This window comes from Neolamprologus brichardi, chromosome 8 (genome assembly GCF_056152115.1).
Source record: "Neolamprologus brichardi isolate AB-2024 chromosome 8, ASM5615211v1, whole genome shotgun sequence".
Taxonomy (NCBI): domain Eukaryota; kingdom Metazoa; phylum Chordata; class Actinopteri; order Cichliformes; family Cichlidae; genus Neolamprologus; species Neolamprologus brichardi.
Genome location: NC_142111.1, coordinates 13,181,534 through 13,198,663, shown reverse-complemented (window position 1 = coordinate 13,198,663; position 17,130 = coordinate 13,181,534). Strand labels below are relative to the sequence as shown.

The 17,130-nt window shown below is 39.3% G+C and overlaps 2 protein-coding genes across 3 annotated transcripts; both read right to left on the bottom strand.

Annotated features, from left to right (window-relative positions):
- Positions 1-1,306: 1,306 nt before the first annotated feature.
- Positions 1,307-7,960, bottom strand: atxn7l3b (ataxin 7 like 3b). 2 transcript variants are annotated; one of them, XM_087844638.1, is made up of 10 exons: positions 7,845-7,960; positions 7,178-7,226; positions 6,969-7,092; positions 6,700-6,832; positions 6,400-6,571; positions 4,641-4,741; positions 4,516-4,538; positions 4,342-4,387; positions 3,920-4,075; positions 1,307-2,332 (listed from the first exon to the last, which is right to left on the bottom strand). In XM_087844638.1, exons 3-10 carry the CDS (start codon positions 7,017-7,019, stop codon positions 2,253-2,255), a joined length of 762 nt encoding a protein of 253 aa, XP_087700764.1. In that variant the 5' UTR covers positions 7,020-7,092; positions 7,178-7,226; positions 7,845-7,960; the 3' UTR covers positions 1,307-2,252. The 2 variants fall into 2 exon arrangements, with proteins under 2 accessions (XP_087700764.1, XP_006807585.1); XM_006807522.3 differs by lacking the exon at positions 3,920-4,075 and having other exon boundaries at positions 1,317-2,332.
- A 1,282-nt stretch (positions 7,961-9,242) lies between these two features.
- On the bottom strand, positions 9,243-16,872 carry LOC102776075 (nucleolar transcription factor 1-like). The gene is made up of 15 exons (XM_006807521.3): positions 16,618-16,872; positions 16,330-16,505; positions 16,070-16,147; positions 13,699-13,854; positions 13,542-13,606; positions 13,327-13,434; positions 12,694-12,832; positions 12,525-12,566; positions 12,367-12,435; positions 11,347-11,402; positions 11,056-11,245; positions 10,926-10,973; positions 10,776-10,847; positions 10,424-10,492; positions 9,243-10,327 (listed from the first exon to the last, which is right to left on the bottom strand). The coding sequence occupies exons 1-15, from the start codon at positions 16,649-16,651 to the stop codon at positions 10,280-10,282; spliced, it is 1,350 nt and encodes a 449-aa protein (XP_006807584.2). The 5' UTR covers positions 16,652-16,872; the 3' UTR covers positions 9,243-10,279.
- Between the last annotated feature and the right edge of the window lie 258 nt (positions 16,873-17,130).

The following is a 17,130-nucleotide window of genomic DNA, read 5'->3' as shown; positions in this document are numbered from 1 at the left end:
TGAGTGTTTCAGCTGATCTGAGGCTTTCTGGGAGTTTGTTCTAGATATATGGAGCATAAAAGCTGATTGCAGCTTCTCCATGTCTGGTTCTGACTCTGGGAACTGATAAAAAGCCGGATCCAGTTGACCTGAGGGATCTGGAAGGTTCATACTGGGGGTAGGCAACTTATTGAAACATATAGGGAAATGCTCTTCAGGAATAGTTCTCTAAGCTATATCTCCCTCCAGTCTTCTCGAGGGACATTCAAAGCTCTTCTTTGTTTGGGATTACCTTCCTGCTAAAAAATGATGTCACTGCCAGTCAGACACTTCTTAGATTGCATTGCATGGTGGATCTAAATATGATGGTACTTTTCCATTAATTTTAAAGAGATCCCCAACACCATTTGCTGAAACACAGCCCCAAACCTCGAGAGAGCCTCCACCATGTTATACAGATGACTGTAGACACCCACTGTTCTACCACTCCCCTGACCTCCTCTGTACAGTCCAATTCTTGTGAAGTTTTGCATACCTCGGCCATTTCTCTCCATTTCCCTTCCTTAAGAATGGCTTGTTGATGGCCAACCTTCCACTGAGGTTACTTCTGATGAGCCTTCAGTAAACAGTACATAGATCCTCTGTCAGTTTTTCTGGATTTTTTCCATTTACTGTTCATCTGTTGTAGATATTTGTTTTAGGCTTGGCATGTTTTTTTTTTCCTCTATTTGTCCAGTTTCTCCAAGTTCTTGCACACAATACCAACTTATGCCAAGTCTTCAGCTAGTAGCTCTTTAGAAACCAGCTTGTTGCTGTAACATACTCAAACTGTGTTATCTTTGGAATTATTTGTGTCTGAAAAAGTGCCACTTTAAAACTGGTCCTGTGCTAAGTTATCTGGTATATGCAGACATAAAACTGGTTCCTCCCTTGAGTTAAATGCCCCCTTTTATGCTTGAATTTAAAGAAAAAAGAAAAACATTCTCCCAAAGATGGTCAGGTACAAGGACTGAATACGAATATGAGTGACAAAGCAGCCCACATCCAAAGAAAAACTTTGAAAGACTTTCAGAAAGCCTTGAGAACTATTGCTCATCAAAATCTTTTAACCTATGAGCTACAATAATGCCTGTACTGCAGAGTTTAGGAAGGCTACACAAAAACAACATTATCAGCTCCCCCTTGGCACAATGAACTCTGAATAAGAAGCTTGAACTGTATGAACATGGCTGTGTTTACAACATGACAGTTTTCTAAGAATATGACCTACAACCACACTAACCAAGATAATATTTAGCCCCACATCCAGCAACAGAAGCATGTGCACATCATCTGATCAACAGCACCCCCTGTTGATCAGTTAGACATTAATTCCATGTACTTGGTTGCTGTTTTATACATTCATACTTTTGTTAAAATGAATGTGAAAACACAGGACAGATAACAAATCATTTATTTTGCTAGACAGATGAAACAAACTGAGCCATGATAGCAGCAATTCAACTATTAGAATATTTACACTATCACATCACACCAAGGACATATGTAACCCTTTACAATGTAAACACATGATACAAAGACATATTTCAATGCTAGAAAACAAGCAACTCTATCCCACCAAAAAAGAAAAAAAGAAAAAAGAAGAAACCTGCTTTCTGCACCAAATACCTGCTTCTACACTTAAGGAGTTCGTGTCCTGAACATTGTGAAACAAGTTTCCACAGGTGAACGACAGAGATGCTTGTCTTTTAATTCTGTTTGAGAAATTCAGACAGTGAAAGGTGAAAATAAGACAAACCATTAGCAAGGATTGTCTTTGACATTATTGTTTTTTTTTTTCAAAGAATAAGATTGTAAAATGTGAGGTAATATAAGGACATCCACTGTGTAATCATTTCTGTATTTTATGAAAAGAAAATACTGTAAGCGTACACCGTCTCTGAATGAATTACACTGCAGTTTACATCTGTGCAGTGAAATCATATTTGGTGACAAGTATCAGTCGAAAATGATAACTACAGAAAATTATTTAAAAAAACAAAACAAGTGTTGGTACAATGATTTTCTGAATAAAAATAAATTTGTCAAGTATAAGGTTGGGAGTTCTGAACTGCTTCTGCAGAGCAGCAAACACCACAAACGTTGCCTTTAACCATCAACGTCCATTCATTTCACAACATAAAGAACCAAAGGTGAAGTGCTGTTGGTCGTCCCGTGAGCGTGTCTCTGTGTGCATCTCCGCACACACGATGGTGAGAGAATGTGTGTTTGTGTTATTGAGAGAATGCCTCGTCTTTCATCAGCATGCGCGGGCTCTCCTGGTTGTCCATGCGACGTCTGGGACCCATCATGCCTAGAGGAACACACGTGCCATTTATTTATTCATGCTTCAATCCAGACACATCATTGATTTCAACTGGTGTTTAGTGTCTCAATCACTACACTATTACTGGTTCTAAATTATATGTGCACCAGACAATTTATTAGGCACAGCTGTTCAACTGCTCATTAAGGCAGGTATCTAACCAGCCAATCACATGGCAGCAACTCAGTGCATTTAGATATGTAGAGATGCTCAAGACAGCCTGCTGAAATTAAAATTGAGCCTCAGAATAGGGAAAAAAGATGATTTAAGTGCGGTTTAAAGAAAGCAGAAAATATCCAATGAGCAGCAGTCCTATGGGTGAAAGTGATTGATGCCCTCATTGATGCCAGACATCTGGAGTATGGTAATAACCACAATACAGTTAAGGTACGCAGAAGAGCATCTCTGAACGCACATGTTTAGCCTCAAAGCAGAAGACCACAGCGGATGCCCTTCCTGTCAGCTAAGAACAGGAACCTAAGACACATTGATACACAACTTCCTGACCAAATTTGGACAATAGAAGGTTGGAAAACATTGCCTGGTATGGTGAGGCTTAGTTTTTGCTGCAACATGCGTAAAAAAAACAAAACAAGAAACCATTGATCCATTCTACCTTGTCTCAACTGTTCAGACTTCTGGTGACAGTGTAAGAGTGTGGGGAAATATCTTCTTGGCACACTTTGGCCAATATCAATGTGTACCAGAATCTCTGAGGAATGTTTCCAGCACTGCGTTGACGCTGTGCCATGAAACATGAGGGCAGGTCTGTGCACAAATGGGGTTCCAACCCAGCACAAGAAAGATGTATTTAATAAAGTGGCCAGTGAGTGTATTTTGGATTATTTTTATAATATGCTAGCTAGCAGAAATTGTTACTTTTTAAAAAAAAAAAAAAAATTCTTTTTAGTTGTACACTTGGTTTATACCAGTAGGTGCCTTGGGGTAGCTGTAGCTCAGGTGGTAGAGCAGGTCAGCTACTAACTGGAAGGTTAGTGGAAGGTTAGATCCCAGTCTGCATGCCAAATATCCTTGGGCAAGATACTAACCCAACATTAATAAAACATGGCATCACACGTCCATCAGAGTGTAATGTGTATGAATGTTAGATAGGGAGCAATTAACAGCTTAGAAAGTGCTTGGGTGTGATTGGGTGAATGTACAAGTTGTTTAAAGAGCTTTGAATGCTCAGAGTAGAAAAGCGCTATATAAGAACCTCATGTTGCTACACGGTGAAGTTTCTTTATTCTACAGAACAAAACGTTCTACCGCATCATACTTTGGTGTGGTAGAAATCTTATGAAGTCAGGGATGTAACAGATATAGAGAACGCAAAACAGGATATCTTTATAGCCACCACAGTCTGAAGCCAAACACCTTTAACACTTCATTATGTGACTAAATATATGGTCATAGTTTCCCGTTGAATTACACTCATTAATAGTGGCTAATAAAATCAGCTGACGTTACCACGTAGTTGACATTTGGGACAATAAAATTCACCACTTCACTTCATTCTATTAGACATAGATTATTAAGGAATTCTTGTGTAATTTTGCCCTTGAAATCACTTACGTGAGGATAGACTGGTAGAAGCAGCAGCTACTTTTGGCTGCTCCCTTATTTTTAAAGGGTCGCCACAGCGGGCAGATCTGCATGCTTGGCTTGGCAGATTTCTTTTTTCTTTTTGATGCAACCTCAAAGGGATTTGTGTCTCCTCCTGCGATCGGGCTGAGGAGTTTTCATTTGTTAGGCGAATGTGTAAACCCCTACAGTATGGACTGTACTGACAGATAGGCGTAACCTGGAAACATAATACCTCCAGCCAGACCAATATAGCGACAGAACAAAACATGTTTCATATACTGTAATGTGAAAATGATTCTATATGCTGACTCTGCTATGCTTCACTCTGGTATCCACTGTTATAAAGTGATCTGTGGGTAATTTAACTATGACAAGCTCCAGCAGGAAGTTAAAATCTTGTTTTCACTTACTGTTCTTATGCTTGAATGATTTGGATCTTCTTGGTGAGTTTGGATTCTGAGGTGGAAAGACAAAATATTTTATTTTTCAGTTTTTACATGCAGACAAATGCCGGGGGTATTAAAGCAGCGATGCCCAACATGTTTGTTTAGTTAAAGTATAAGGTTTGATTAAAAGAAAAGTACCTTATCAGATTTCCTTTTCTTGGCTGTAAAAGAAAGATTTGTTTTAGAGATTTAACTCAGAGTTAACAAATATTAGTCACATTTAAATTTCACGTATGCGCAGCCCAAGACTACGAGAGCGTCACCTTTCTTTTCTGCCCCATAAGACCAGTCGTTATCATTGACGTCATCATTATCCTCTTGGTCACTCTCTGACTTGTTGTTGGTGTTGTTACCAGTGACTATTCTGTAAAAGAGGAACAAGCAAGGTATAACGCGCACACACACACACACACACACGCGCGCACACACACACACACACACACACACGCGCGCGCACACACACGCGCGCACACACACACACACACACACACACGCGCACACACACGGAGTGAGTCAGCATTATTCACTGCAAATAACAGTTTGATTATGAAACAAACTAACTTCAGGCTGAAACTGATTTTTTTTGTTTTGTTTTCTTGTTTCTGGAGTTCATAAGATTATCATCATTCACTATGCTGCAGGCAGCATAATGCCTGCAGCATATTTAGCTTATAAAGAATACTGTGCAAAAGTCTTGAGCCCCCCCTTTCCATTTATGTTTATTTTGCTAGGAAGATGAGGGATAGGTGCGGTGATTTAATGAAACATGGAAACAGAGTATATAAGGTATATATAGAGAGTATGGGCAATTCTAATGAGTTTCAAAGTTTATGATATGCCTTTTTGTTCTGTTCTCTCTCAAGATGATTGCACATTGCCTCGACATTGAGGTCCGGGCTCTGGGAAGGCCAATCCATGACTTATGGTGTTCCGTTGTGTGCTTTTATATCCGGGTATGCTTGACCTGCACTAGCAGTGTGATTGGGATCATTGGCTTGCTGTTGCCAATTATTCTCCAGATATTATTGAATGATGAATCAATATCTGTTTTGTTTGTTTTTTTCACAGTGGTGACAGGGCCTCCAATGTGTTTCACAGATGGCTGTAGAAACTCACTGCTGTGCCTCTTTCCTGACCTCCACAGCGCATACTCACAATTTCACTTATGTATATATTACTCCATCAGAAGTGTTTCAGTGGATTCTAAGTCCAGTTCTTGTGTAATTTTGCATGTCTCAGCCTTTCCTCTCTGTTTCCCTTCATTAAGAATGTCTTCTTGACAGACAGCCTTCCACTGAGTTCATTTCTGCAGAGGCTTGGATGAACAGGTCCTGTTTCATCTCTTTGGTGTATATAGTTTTTTTTTTTTTTTTTTTTTAAGGTTTGCCACTACTTCTTTTGTCCTCCATTTGTCCAGTTTCTTTGACACAATGCACATCACGCCAAGATATCCCAAGTTTTTGGATAATAGCGCTGTGGGAATCACTGTGTTTGTGCAAAAAAAAAATAATTGTTTTGGTTTGTCAAACTGTGTTTTCTTTGGTGTTTTTGTAGATTCAAAAAGTAAAGCTGAAACAAACTGCAAATTTCTGTTACAGGTTGCCGGTTGCAAAAAGTAAGAAATTAAAATTAGTTCATTGCCAAGTTGTCTTTTATGTGTAGACACAACACTGGTTCCGTCCTTGAGTTCGGCACCTTTTATATGCTTGAATGATTCACAGGTCAGTGTTAAGTAACTTAGCAAACAAAACTAACATTCCTTTGAAAATGGTCTAGTTAAAGCAGCCAATGTACAAAGAAAACCTTTGAAAGACCTTCAGAAAGCCTGGAGTTTCAAATATATGAACCATCTCTCAAAACCACTTTAAAAAAAAATGCCAAGAACGCGTGGCTCCTTGGAAGCCATAGTCAAACACCTTGGTTTTCAGATTCATAAGACAACACGGTGAAAACATTTGAGATTACTACAGCCTCTACTCAAACAGAGTCTCAAATCATTGGCTGCTTTTTTAATGCCCATACCTGCGGTTGGCTATACGGCTGCTGTTACGTCCCATCCCCAGACATTTCTCCAGGTGTGGAGCAAAGCGTGAGGCAGCAATACTCCGGCTACAGTTGGGACATACACACTCCTTGTTTTTCCACTGGTTGTACACTTGGCCAAACACATCCAGTCCTGGCTGGTCCACAATTTCTGAAAGTCGAAATAAAGTCATTTGATTTATACGTTAATTATTCTCTGGTGTACGCTGGCTGGTATTGAAGAAACAACTCAGTTTTACTTGGCTGAAGAAGAAAAGAAAGAAAAAAGTCTGTGCTCACCAAAGTCCCTCATACTTTCTTGGTCCGTGTCATCCAGGAAAAAATAGCCCTGCTTTACTGCCCGGTGGACCTCAAAGCAAAGTCCCAGGCACGCATCCTCCACCAGGTCAGACAGGATGTCCTGAGCTAGGGCCTGGCAGGGAAGAGAAAGACACACAGTGTTGCCTGATTGCTTTATTGTGTTTTTGTTCTGAAGCAATTCAGCCACACGTGTCTGCAGATACAATGTGCATTTCCAAGTCTACCAGAAGGCTTCCACGCCATTGTACCTCCAGCTTGCTGTTGTCCAGGCTGGACACTGAAACCTCCTCCATTTTCATTTGCCAGAACTACCAGATGAGCAGACACTGCTGTGGTCATGCTGTAGCTCAGCAAGCATTGGCCAAAACAGGGCTGCAGCGGGAGGGATACACAAGTAAGCAACACGGTGGCAAACAATGAATGCAAATCAGTCTGTGGGTGAGATGCGTGGACTTACAACTGCACGTTGACCACTACCAGGGAGTCACTTCCCAACGTTTTAAAACCTGGAAAAAAAATGACAATAACTTGGCGTTGGTGGGTGTTTTTTCCCTTTCAAGCACTGCAACAACTAAAAAAAAACCCAAAAAACAACAACAACAGATGAAAGAAGGAAAACGTGACGCTACGGTGGTGCTCCGAGCATTACCGTGTAATGAAAGTAGCTTAGCCCTAACCTTGGAGAAGAAAACAAAGAGCTTGGCTGTGAATGGGCTGCTTGCGAGATGAATTGAAAATGCCAAGAGGTTAAAGGAGAGGCGGTATCGTACTCACGACCCCCCTCAACAGCACAACTACACAACACGCACAGCTACTAGCCAAACATGCTAATCCTGTCACATTAATTAGAAGCTATGCAACACATTTAGTTGTGACTTCCTGTGTTATGTTATTATGTTGCTGTTTTTTTCTTCGACGCTGGAGAAACAGAGTAACAACGAGGCTCTTCCCCGAACCCCGACACCGCTGCTGCACTGCGGCTGTGCGCCTTTCAACTCCCCGTACAAACACCCAGCAAGGGTGGGAGTGAAGGGACAAAGCGACGCCCAATCCCTCACATAAAGCTCACCGACGGATAATGAAGCAGCCTCAACCCAAATCCCCTATTAATTGTGTTTATTTACCTGTTTCGGCAGGCACCCATCTTTACATCAGAGATCAGGCAGGAGCAATCGATCGCTACACGAGTTCCCACCAGCGATTGCTTCCTCTGCTCTTCTAAACCAACTCCAACCGAGTAGTGATGGGAATTCCGACTCTTTTTAGAGAACCGGATCTTTCGGCTAAACTCACTAAAAAGAGCCGGCTCTTTCAGCTCCGAACCGGCTCTTTAGGTTGTTTTGTTGCTTTAATTAATTTATTATTAACGATAATATAAAATTATGCACAAAAGGAATTACTAATGTAAAAAAGTGGTTTTATTTATATATGTTTATATAAAAATATATGCGGTGGCTTCTAGAGACAAAGCACCTATAAACTCCAAAACAAATTTCTAGCGTTAAATGAACTTCCAAGACAGAGCTACCTAGATCACTTAAATTACACAATTGAAAGCATATTTGTAATGTTTGTGTATTTATACACAAACACTCATATATATTCAAATAATTAAAAAAAAAATGTTTGTTTACCTGAAGCGGGAAAAAGTGCAAGACAGAGGGTGAGAGAAAGAAAAAAAAACAACCCACGGCTCGCGTCGTTCACGTCAAAGATTCGGCTCTAAGAGCCATTTCGTTCGCGACACATCACCACAACCGAGTGTTTACCTCCCAGGGCAGTACACTGTGCCTTTATTTCACTTTTTTCCCACCACCCCTCCTAGTTTGTGCCCGGTTATTTGAATTTTACAACCAAGATTAAACAAATCTTTAGGCAGACTTACAGCATTTATCGCAAAAACACATGGGACGTAATAAAAAAGGCCATCAAAAATCCAGTAAATCACACCATTTTATCTCAAATAGGTGTCTACTGATAATAAACCTCCCAGTCGTGTTTGATAACAAGATGAACCTTCTTAACTGGGACTTTTATTTTTATTCCTTGTCCTCCTGTCCCACTTTTCTAAAGACTGGCGCCTTTTTTTAACCCAAAACATTTGAAGGGAAGACGTCCCCCCCCTTTTTTCTTTAATAGTCAAATGAAGATAAGCCTGTTTTCATTTTACTAAGAAATACCTTTTGTCCTTTTTTTGCTAGTTATTTTTCCCCATTTCATGCCAACCTATGGATCCATCCCGACTGAAATCCAAAGATTGTTACCAGACAGTATAATTGCTGGATTAACAGGATACAGCCAAATACAGACTATCAAGAACATACTACTACTACTACTACTACTACTAATAATAATAATAATAATAAACTTCAGCTTCCATTTATTCTTATTTTATTAACTTTGCAAATATAATTGTCTGTTTTGGTCCCACATTTCTTATGTAGGGATCTAGCCACCCTAATTCACAATGGCTTCTCTATGAAACCACATGACATACACACACACACACACACACACACACACACACACACACACACACATATACACACACACGTATCATCACATTACAAAAATAGCAAAATATAGGTGGTGTCAGTATATTTATCTTTGTTTCAGCACCACCTGTGCGTGCAGCATAAACAGCATTCAAATGGACTATAAAACAGACCAGAAATTAATTGTGAATCCTGAATTCAAACCTGCAGGAAAAATCAGTATGTAACTGCAAAAAAGGTGGAAGTAGTACCAGAACTTCCACGGGTGAAGAAAAAAAAAAAAAAGCTAATGAAACGATTTAAGCTGTTTTTAATCAGACTATACATTTAGAGACACAAGGAAGCTCAGTGGCCCAGTGGTTGGCACAGTACATCACAACAAGAATGTTTAGGCTCGACTCCTCCGTGGTCAGCAAGAATCACCTCCAGATTTCTGCCCCAGTACAAAGACACACATGGTAGGCGAACTAGTGATTTTAAACTGGCAGTCGGTGTGAATAAATCTGTATTAGCCCCATCATAGACAGGCAACATTCCCAAAGTTTACTCCAACTTTTACCCTATGCCATCTGGGACAGGCTCCAGCGCCTACACAACACTGAATAACCAGTAAAAAAAATAATATAAAACAAATGAAATTTATGGATCGACGATATGCATGGTGTTTTTACTCCCCAGTGTTCACTGAGAGTAAAGTTAAATAATTGGACACGTAAGTGCCAGGAGGCGTTGCCAAAAAGGCTGCAAACTCGCAAAACTTCCTTCTGTAAGGAATCTAAAAAGACCCCAGTGTGTTTTGTGTGTTTCATCATTTGAATGCATTAACTTGCAAAAAATGATCCACAACACAACAGACAGATTAAAATTTCAAGCATCGCTGCAGCGTCCATGTGAATATAAACCATCTTGCTTCAGTGTGGGAGTCAGAACAAACCCTTAGATGGTGAAGAATGTGAGGTTGTGAGGTTTTTGTCACCCACTCGAGGGCTTCTCCCTCTCTTCAAATTCAGAACAGCATCTGAATTTTCTGCATTTGGTTTTTCAGCTGTCCATCTCATCAACAATTAATACATGTCAAACATTATATCATCTTCTTCCTCCTCGTCGTCATCCTGCAGATTAATGGGGGAGATTTCATATTTAGATGGACTGAATCATTTTTAATAATAAGGAACATGAAGGAAAAAAAGGTATAATATTTCACAAACCTCATCAAAGTCCAGTATGTTGTCGTCTTCATCATCACTGCTGCTCTCGATGATTTCGTCTTCTGAGTCCTGCGTGACATACAAAAAAATTAGAAGAGTGCAGCTTAAAGAACATTTTCTTCATCATACAAATTATACTATTCCCATTATCACTTATTCTCATTCCCCCTGAATATACATTGCTATATTACATTGACTTCTCCGACATTTACCTGAAGCTCTTCAAGCATTATGTAAAAATGTGAGTCATAAGTAAACCCTGTGAATAACTTGACTGCATTCATATCACGAGCATGAACTCGAACATGTGGGTGCATTACTTAGCGCTTGTTGTATAAATATTCAGACTTACTGATGGCTGCTTCAAAAATAGTTCGTCCTTGTCAGAATATTTTGGTAAGGTGTCCTCAAGATATTTTAATTTCTGCAATAATGGATAGGAATGTTATTATATTAGAAAATCAAAAGACAAAAACAGGAGACTGAATTTTGAGGTACTCACACGAGGGTTCTGTTTCTGATACTCATTCTGCTCATCTGGAGTCAGTGTCTTTAAAAAAAGTGGGAAAATTTAAATACTAATTAAAACTTAAAAAAAAAAAAAAGAAAATTATAAATAAATATTTTCCTACCTTAAACCACTCCTGCAGCTCGATGGAGTATTTCCTCAGCTTTTCATTTACTTTTAATTGGTACCGGGACTTGTCCTTTATGGAGAGTTCATGCCATTTTTTGTTGGCCGCAGCAAAGCGGTCTTTTGCATTTGGGATTTTTTCTTTTAGAACTTTCATCTGATCTTGGCAGAAAGCCACATTGACAGACCTATAAAAATAAATAAAATTAAAAACCTTTGTCTTTCAGGATTTCATTTGTCGAGTTAAAATTAATCCTTGAAGGTGAGTGAGTTTGACGACTATACTCACGTGGATGGCATCTTGGGCTCGCCGGGTATGTTCTCCTTGGTTTTTCTTTTGAAAATCTGCAGATTTATAACAAACGTGTTGATTTCAATGCCACGCAGTTAATACTTACATGAATGAAAAGAGAGCTCAAAAAACAGAAAGCTCTTAGAGGCAATTGCCAACAGATAGCTGAAAAGGTGACAAATTCCCCGAAAGTATCAAAGAAAAATGTTTGTTCTGTTAAATGAATTGTACAGAAGTGGCAAAGTGTTGGCACCTTAACAGGACAATGTGTCATTCCTTCACTCTGGTAGTGGATTTGAACCACGAATATTCTTGTATCAGTGCTGAACACAGGACCAAGCCATACTCAGCTAGCTCTCTTGCCCCCACGTTTCTCATGAAAACTGTCAAGATTTGAGAGGAAGAGAAGAGTAGAAATATGGACACATGTCGCATTGGATGTCAGGTAAACTATGGTGCTTTTTAAACCATGTGGAGGACCTCTCACTGGCAAAGAACATGAAACTTTTACACTTTATATTTCAGTCAACTGAATCAACTTTTGCAGATTCAGTCTCTGATAATCATCTAATATTTACTTGACAAAAACTAAAAGAATTTAGATGCTTAAATAACGATTAAAACTAAATGAAGTAATCCAGGGTGAAAAGATTCACTGATTGGCTACAGTTATAGCTGGTTTCTAAATGCTTCAACTTTGCAGTAAGAAGACTTACACTTGATTTGGAATATCTGAGGCAAGAAATTTCACGAATTGGAAACACCTGAATTAAAAGAGGTAAGGCCTTTGTGTAACGCTCTGGTTCGTATTGTCTATCTTTATAGTTTTTTAAAAGGCATTTTTATTTGAGAGTTAACTTTGGTCTTTTGCTTTTTCTTCCCAGTGGAAAGGAACCAACACTTTTGCACATGTCTGTACATTTGTTATTATTTATAATAAAGAGCAAAGCATGAGGTCCAAACGCCCTTCCAGATTAAACTAATTTTCCATTTACTTGCAATGAACAGTCCTCTCACCTTACGCTTTGTAGGCAAACTGATCTTTGTTTTGCGGAGGACCTTGTTCCGCTTCTCCTCATCTAAACTCTGAAGATGAGAATACAACATAAAGTCAGCATTCACACAAAGCCTGTGAGATTTGTTAGCAATGCTGCAACTATGATCTTAGAACTTACCATTAGATACGTATACATCTCACTTTCATACCGCATCTTCAGCTGAAATTAATAAACTACATGTTCAACTCTGCTTCAAGACATTATTAACATAACCCAACAAGATCATCTTGATTTCAAAACTTTGTTTTGCATCACAAAATAAAAAAAGTAATTTATGCTGCTATACCTCTTTGGAGCGTGTGTTGTAGGCTTTTCTCTCCTTTTCACTTAAATTTCGCCACCTCTGGGACCACTCTTTTATGTAGGCTCTTGTTGGGACACCCATACTACCAATCAGCTCTTTGCAGAATAAATTGTAGCCACTTCTACAGATATACACACAGAAAACAAACAAACATGCTCAGTAGCTTCTTCACAGACTAGATGTGATTTTAAACTACATTAAATCAAAGTTAGCATTAAACACAGGCCGCACAATCACACAGGCAGTCAGAAATGCAGTTTTCCAGCATGTTTGTTCAAAAAACTCAACACTTAGAACACCAACAACAAAATATTGTCTTAAACTAATGCACCATTACTGTGCCCATGTATAATCTTTATTCTTAATACGCTAAACATACGCACTAAACACAAACATAAAATTTGAATAGAAAACCAGAGCTATGCAATACACCAATTTCTGGTATCAATACCAAGTAAATAAAGGGCCAGTGTTGCAGAAACAAATACACATATCAAAACTTTTAACCTATAAAAGACAGCTTATGTAATGGAGAGAACTGATTAAATGTGTCATAGGCTATAAATAAAATGAACATGACAGTTGCCAAGCCAAGTGTATGTATGTATGGCTTACATAGGTGGCTTGACAGGCAGACCCTCAAAATCCTCATCTGACTCACTGGTGCTTTCAGGGACCACCTTCTTCCTTTTGCTCTTCTGAAAGGATTTGCCATATTTTTCCCTGAAAGACAAAAACATTTGTTTGGCTTTTTCCCCCTTCTTTTTGTACAGGCAGCCTACTGGGCCAATCCCACACATACACAGCTGGGAACGTATGTTGTCTTTTACCTCAACTCCACCCTCTTATTAGTGAATTCTTTATATGCGTTCCTGTATTTCTCCAGATAAAATGCCTGAAAAAGTAAATAAGTCATGACTTAAAATGTGAGCTTTTCTGACGATGGGAACAGGCAGTGTTGTAGTGACAGCCCCTGATATACTTTACCTTCTTTTTGTCGGGGAGCAGACTGAATTCCTTGCTTGCGATTTTCATCAAACCTGCACAGCTTATCCCTGGATTCTTCTTCTTAATCTTGGAAAAGACTTCCTTGTAATACCAGGTATTTACGGGCATGGGTCTCTTCGGGTACTCTGGATGGAGCTAATTTTTTCAGAAATGTGAATACTCAGTAGAGGGCAAGTACAAGCAACAAAGGAATACACATTTAACGCTATGCACCTGACCAGCAGTGTGTAATCCATGTGGCCAAGGAGACACTGCCCAGAGCCATGGCATGTTCCGATGCTATAACAGTCAGCTGTTGTTCTGCAGTACACATACATGGCTTGTTGTGTAAACATTTCAAGCATAATCTTTTACTAGGTAAAAAATTAAATGGTACAAACGGTCTATTTGGCTGAAACAGTCTTTTTGGAACAGGAAGGTGACATCCCCAAACTGTTCTTAAAAAGCTGGGACCATGAAATTGTGCAAATTGCTTTGGTATGCTAAAGCACTAAATTTTTCTGTCACTGAGATTAAGGGCCAGAGAACAACCCTACACTGAACGCCTAACCCAGACTCATCCATCAGATTGTCACACAGAGAAAAATGATTGCACTTGGTGGTGTGAGGCTTGGATGCAGCTGCTAAGCCATGGAAATGCACTCCTCAAAGCTCTCTACCCCCTTTTTTTGATCTAATCTGAATGCCACAAGAGGTTTGGAGATGTCTAGAGAGTGACTCTGCAAAAAAAATAATAGCGACAAAATTTCACAACTGCACTTGTTGGATGGGTGGCATCCTATCACAGAACCACACTGGAATTCACTGAGAGCGTTAAAGCAACCCATTACTTTTGGATTTTGGTCCTGCGTAAGACTGAGGAGGCTCTTTTGATGCATTTATTTATTTTTTTGTAAATAAAGCGATTCACATGACATTTAAAAGGTAACTTTCCACAGGCCATTTTTATTCACAAACTGGAGGTATAGAAATTGTTATGATTCTGTACCTACTAGAGATGGACCGATCCGATATTACGTATCGGTCCGATACTGACGTAAATTACTGGATCGGATATCGGAGAGAAATAAAAAATGTAATCCGATCCATTAAATATCAAAAAAGCACCTCACAAAACTTGCGACACAGCGTAACTCGGCTCATAACCGTAGCACGTCGGAGCAGTGTGCTCACCTGATAGAGCGGCTGTGTGTATTTGTAGCCTCTACCAAACAGGCATTTCATCTCCGAGAAAGTTATCCCAGAGAGAAGTAAAGCAAGTGTGTAAGTTCATCTCTGAATGTTTGTAAAGCATTCCCACGTTAAGCTTAACAACCAATATATGGAGCGACTGCCTCTTCTCTCTCGCTCCCCTCTCCTGCTGCTACTGCAGCTTAATGATCAGCTGATCGGCTTTTCTGTCACGAGTCCGTCTCTCTTCTTTGTTTATCGCCTACTTTGCACCAGAAAGAGGAAACCAGTGGCTGAACAACAGCAGCACGTATAAGCTTGATAAGCTGTTGTTAGAATTTATTTAATATTACTTTCTACACCAGGATCTTTTTCTATGTAGCTGACGGCTGGTAACTGTGCAGGGGCGGATCTAGCAAAGTTTAGCCAGGGGGGCCGATAGGGCATGAACAGGGAAAAGGGAGGCACAAAGACATACTTTTCTTTCTTATTCTCATTTAAAATGTCTAGCTTTTAATAAATAATTATCTGAATCTTACACCCAGAGTTTTAATCTGATGTAAAATATATAGAAGTCCATTACTGTATATAGTAACTGTTAAGTCTAATATACCCTAGTAAGCTATAGTACTTTTTCCTTTGGGAAGATACCATCTGTGCAGTCTGCAGTTCTGTTGAAGAAAGATGTTGAATCTATTTAATTATTCTTGAAAAATTATTTATTTCTGTGAATTTTTTTTCCACACTGCATCAAATTAAAGTTGATTACGTCAATTAAGCATCATGACGTGGAGGGTGGTTCCCTATTTTTTTTTCGGTTGGGAGTTTGCAACCCTATTAGTTAGGTTGCTTAATATTTCTGCTAAGTACTCTTTAAAATACCAGAATAGGGAGGATGGAGTAGGTTTAAGGTTATTAGATTGATCAGTATTGCTGAACTATGAAATATTTTGGGTGCAGTGTATTTTTTTACATACAGGTGTAACAGAATAGTATTACTGCTGTTGTTTATTTAAACTTGAGTATGAACTTGTACAAAATGCAGCAAGATATTAAAAAAACAGTTTTATTGATTAAAAAATACACTATATTGGATTCATATCGGTATCGGCAGATATCCAAATTTATGATATTGGTATCGGACTTAAAAAAGTGGTATCGTGCCATCTCTAATACCGACCTTTGTGTTATTGAGGGGATCAGAAAGGACACTTTCAGCTTCCACAATGAGCTCTGTGAGGTTGCGAACCTTCCGCATCTGAGAAACAACAAGGATATGTACAGTGTAAATAATATATTTGCTCAAGTCTGGCTCTTAGCAGTGAAACAGGCAATGCTGAAGTGAAACTGAAGATTTGAACATCTGCTAAAGAATAGTTAGGGATACTGAACTAGTAAATGCAAGCTAAGTTACTAAGTTAAAGTTAGAATTTGACCCACCTTCTGAATAACCTCTTTCCACTTTTGTTTGCATTCCTCCGGAGAAAAAGGAGGGAAGGCCACTTTCTCCCAGTCTAGAGTTCTCTCTCCATGGGTATAACTGAGCTCTTTCTTCTCATCCGGGATGTTGGCTTTCATTGCAGCGAGAAGTTTCTGGAGGTTTTTCTTGCACCATCCTGCACACGTACAGAAAGCACAGTCAACCACGACAAAGGATCCAACGGCCATTAACGAGATGTGAGCTTGCAAAGGCACTCTCATGTTGGGAAGAAAACTGCATATACCCACCAGACTCTTCTGCATTCTTTCCAGCGAGGCTCATGTTTCAAACAGAGCTTGTTTCATTCACGCAAGTCCTTGGATCTACCGGCTGCACACAAAATACCCAGACATTTAAACTAAACCACGTTATTCTGCGTGCCAAAGTTAGCTAGTTCGCTAAGCTATCAGACTGAGCTAGCTTAAGTTAAAAAGTTTTTACTTTACTCCTGCTGCTCACCCAACAGTACGAAACAACGCGTAAAACACACGCTGCTCTGTTGGGCAGGAAGTAAACGCGTGTCAACTAGCCAATGAAAAGTGACATTCTTCTTCTTCTACGGGTTTCCCCGTCCTTCTTCTTCGTCGTCTTCACGAATAATTGCACAAATTGGCGCAACACTGCCTTGAACTGGTGGATTGTTGATCAGACGGTAAATTAATGGGAACTCCTTTTTTTGTCATTTTATACGATCACAAAAAAATAGTTATCCTAAACCATTTTGTAGCTTATAAATCAAATAAACTACAAATTGTTCTTTC

Excerpts from the sequence above, each read along its gene's own strand:
- atxn7l3b (XM_087844638.1), bottom strand. The coding sequence starts at position 7,019 with ATGAAAATGGAGGAGGTTTCAGTGTCCAGCCTGGACAACAGCAAGCTG. Across the intron at positions 6,833-6,968 it reads TGGACAACAGCAAGCTGGAG|GCCCTAGCTCAGGACATCCT; the intron begins GTACAATGGCGT and ends CTTCCCTGCCAG. Across the intron at positions 2,333-3,919 it reads TTCTACCAGTCTATCCTCAC|GCATGATGGGTCCCAGACGT; the intron begins GTAAGTGATTTC and ends GTGTTCCTCTAG.
- LOC102776075 (XM_006807521.3), bottom strand. The coding sequence starts at position 16,651 with ATGAGCCTCGCTGGAAAGAATGCAGAAGAGTCTG. Across the intron at positions 12,436-12,524 it reads AGATGTATACGTATCTAATG|AGTTTAGATGAGGAGAAGCG; the intron begins GTAAGTTCTAAG and ends TCTCATCTTCAG. Across the intron at positions 10,493-10,775 it reads TATTTTTGAAGCAGCCATCA|GACTCAGAAGACGAAATCAT; the intron begins GTAAGTCTGAAT and ends TATGTCACGCAG.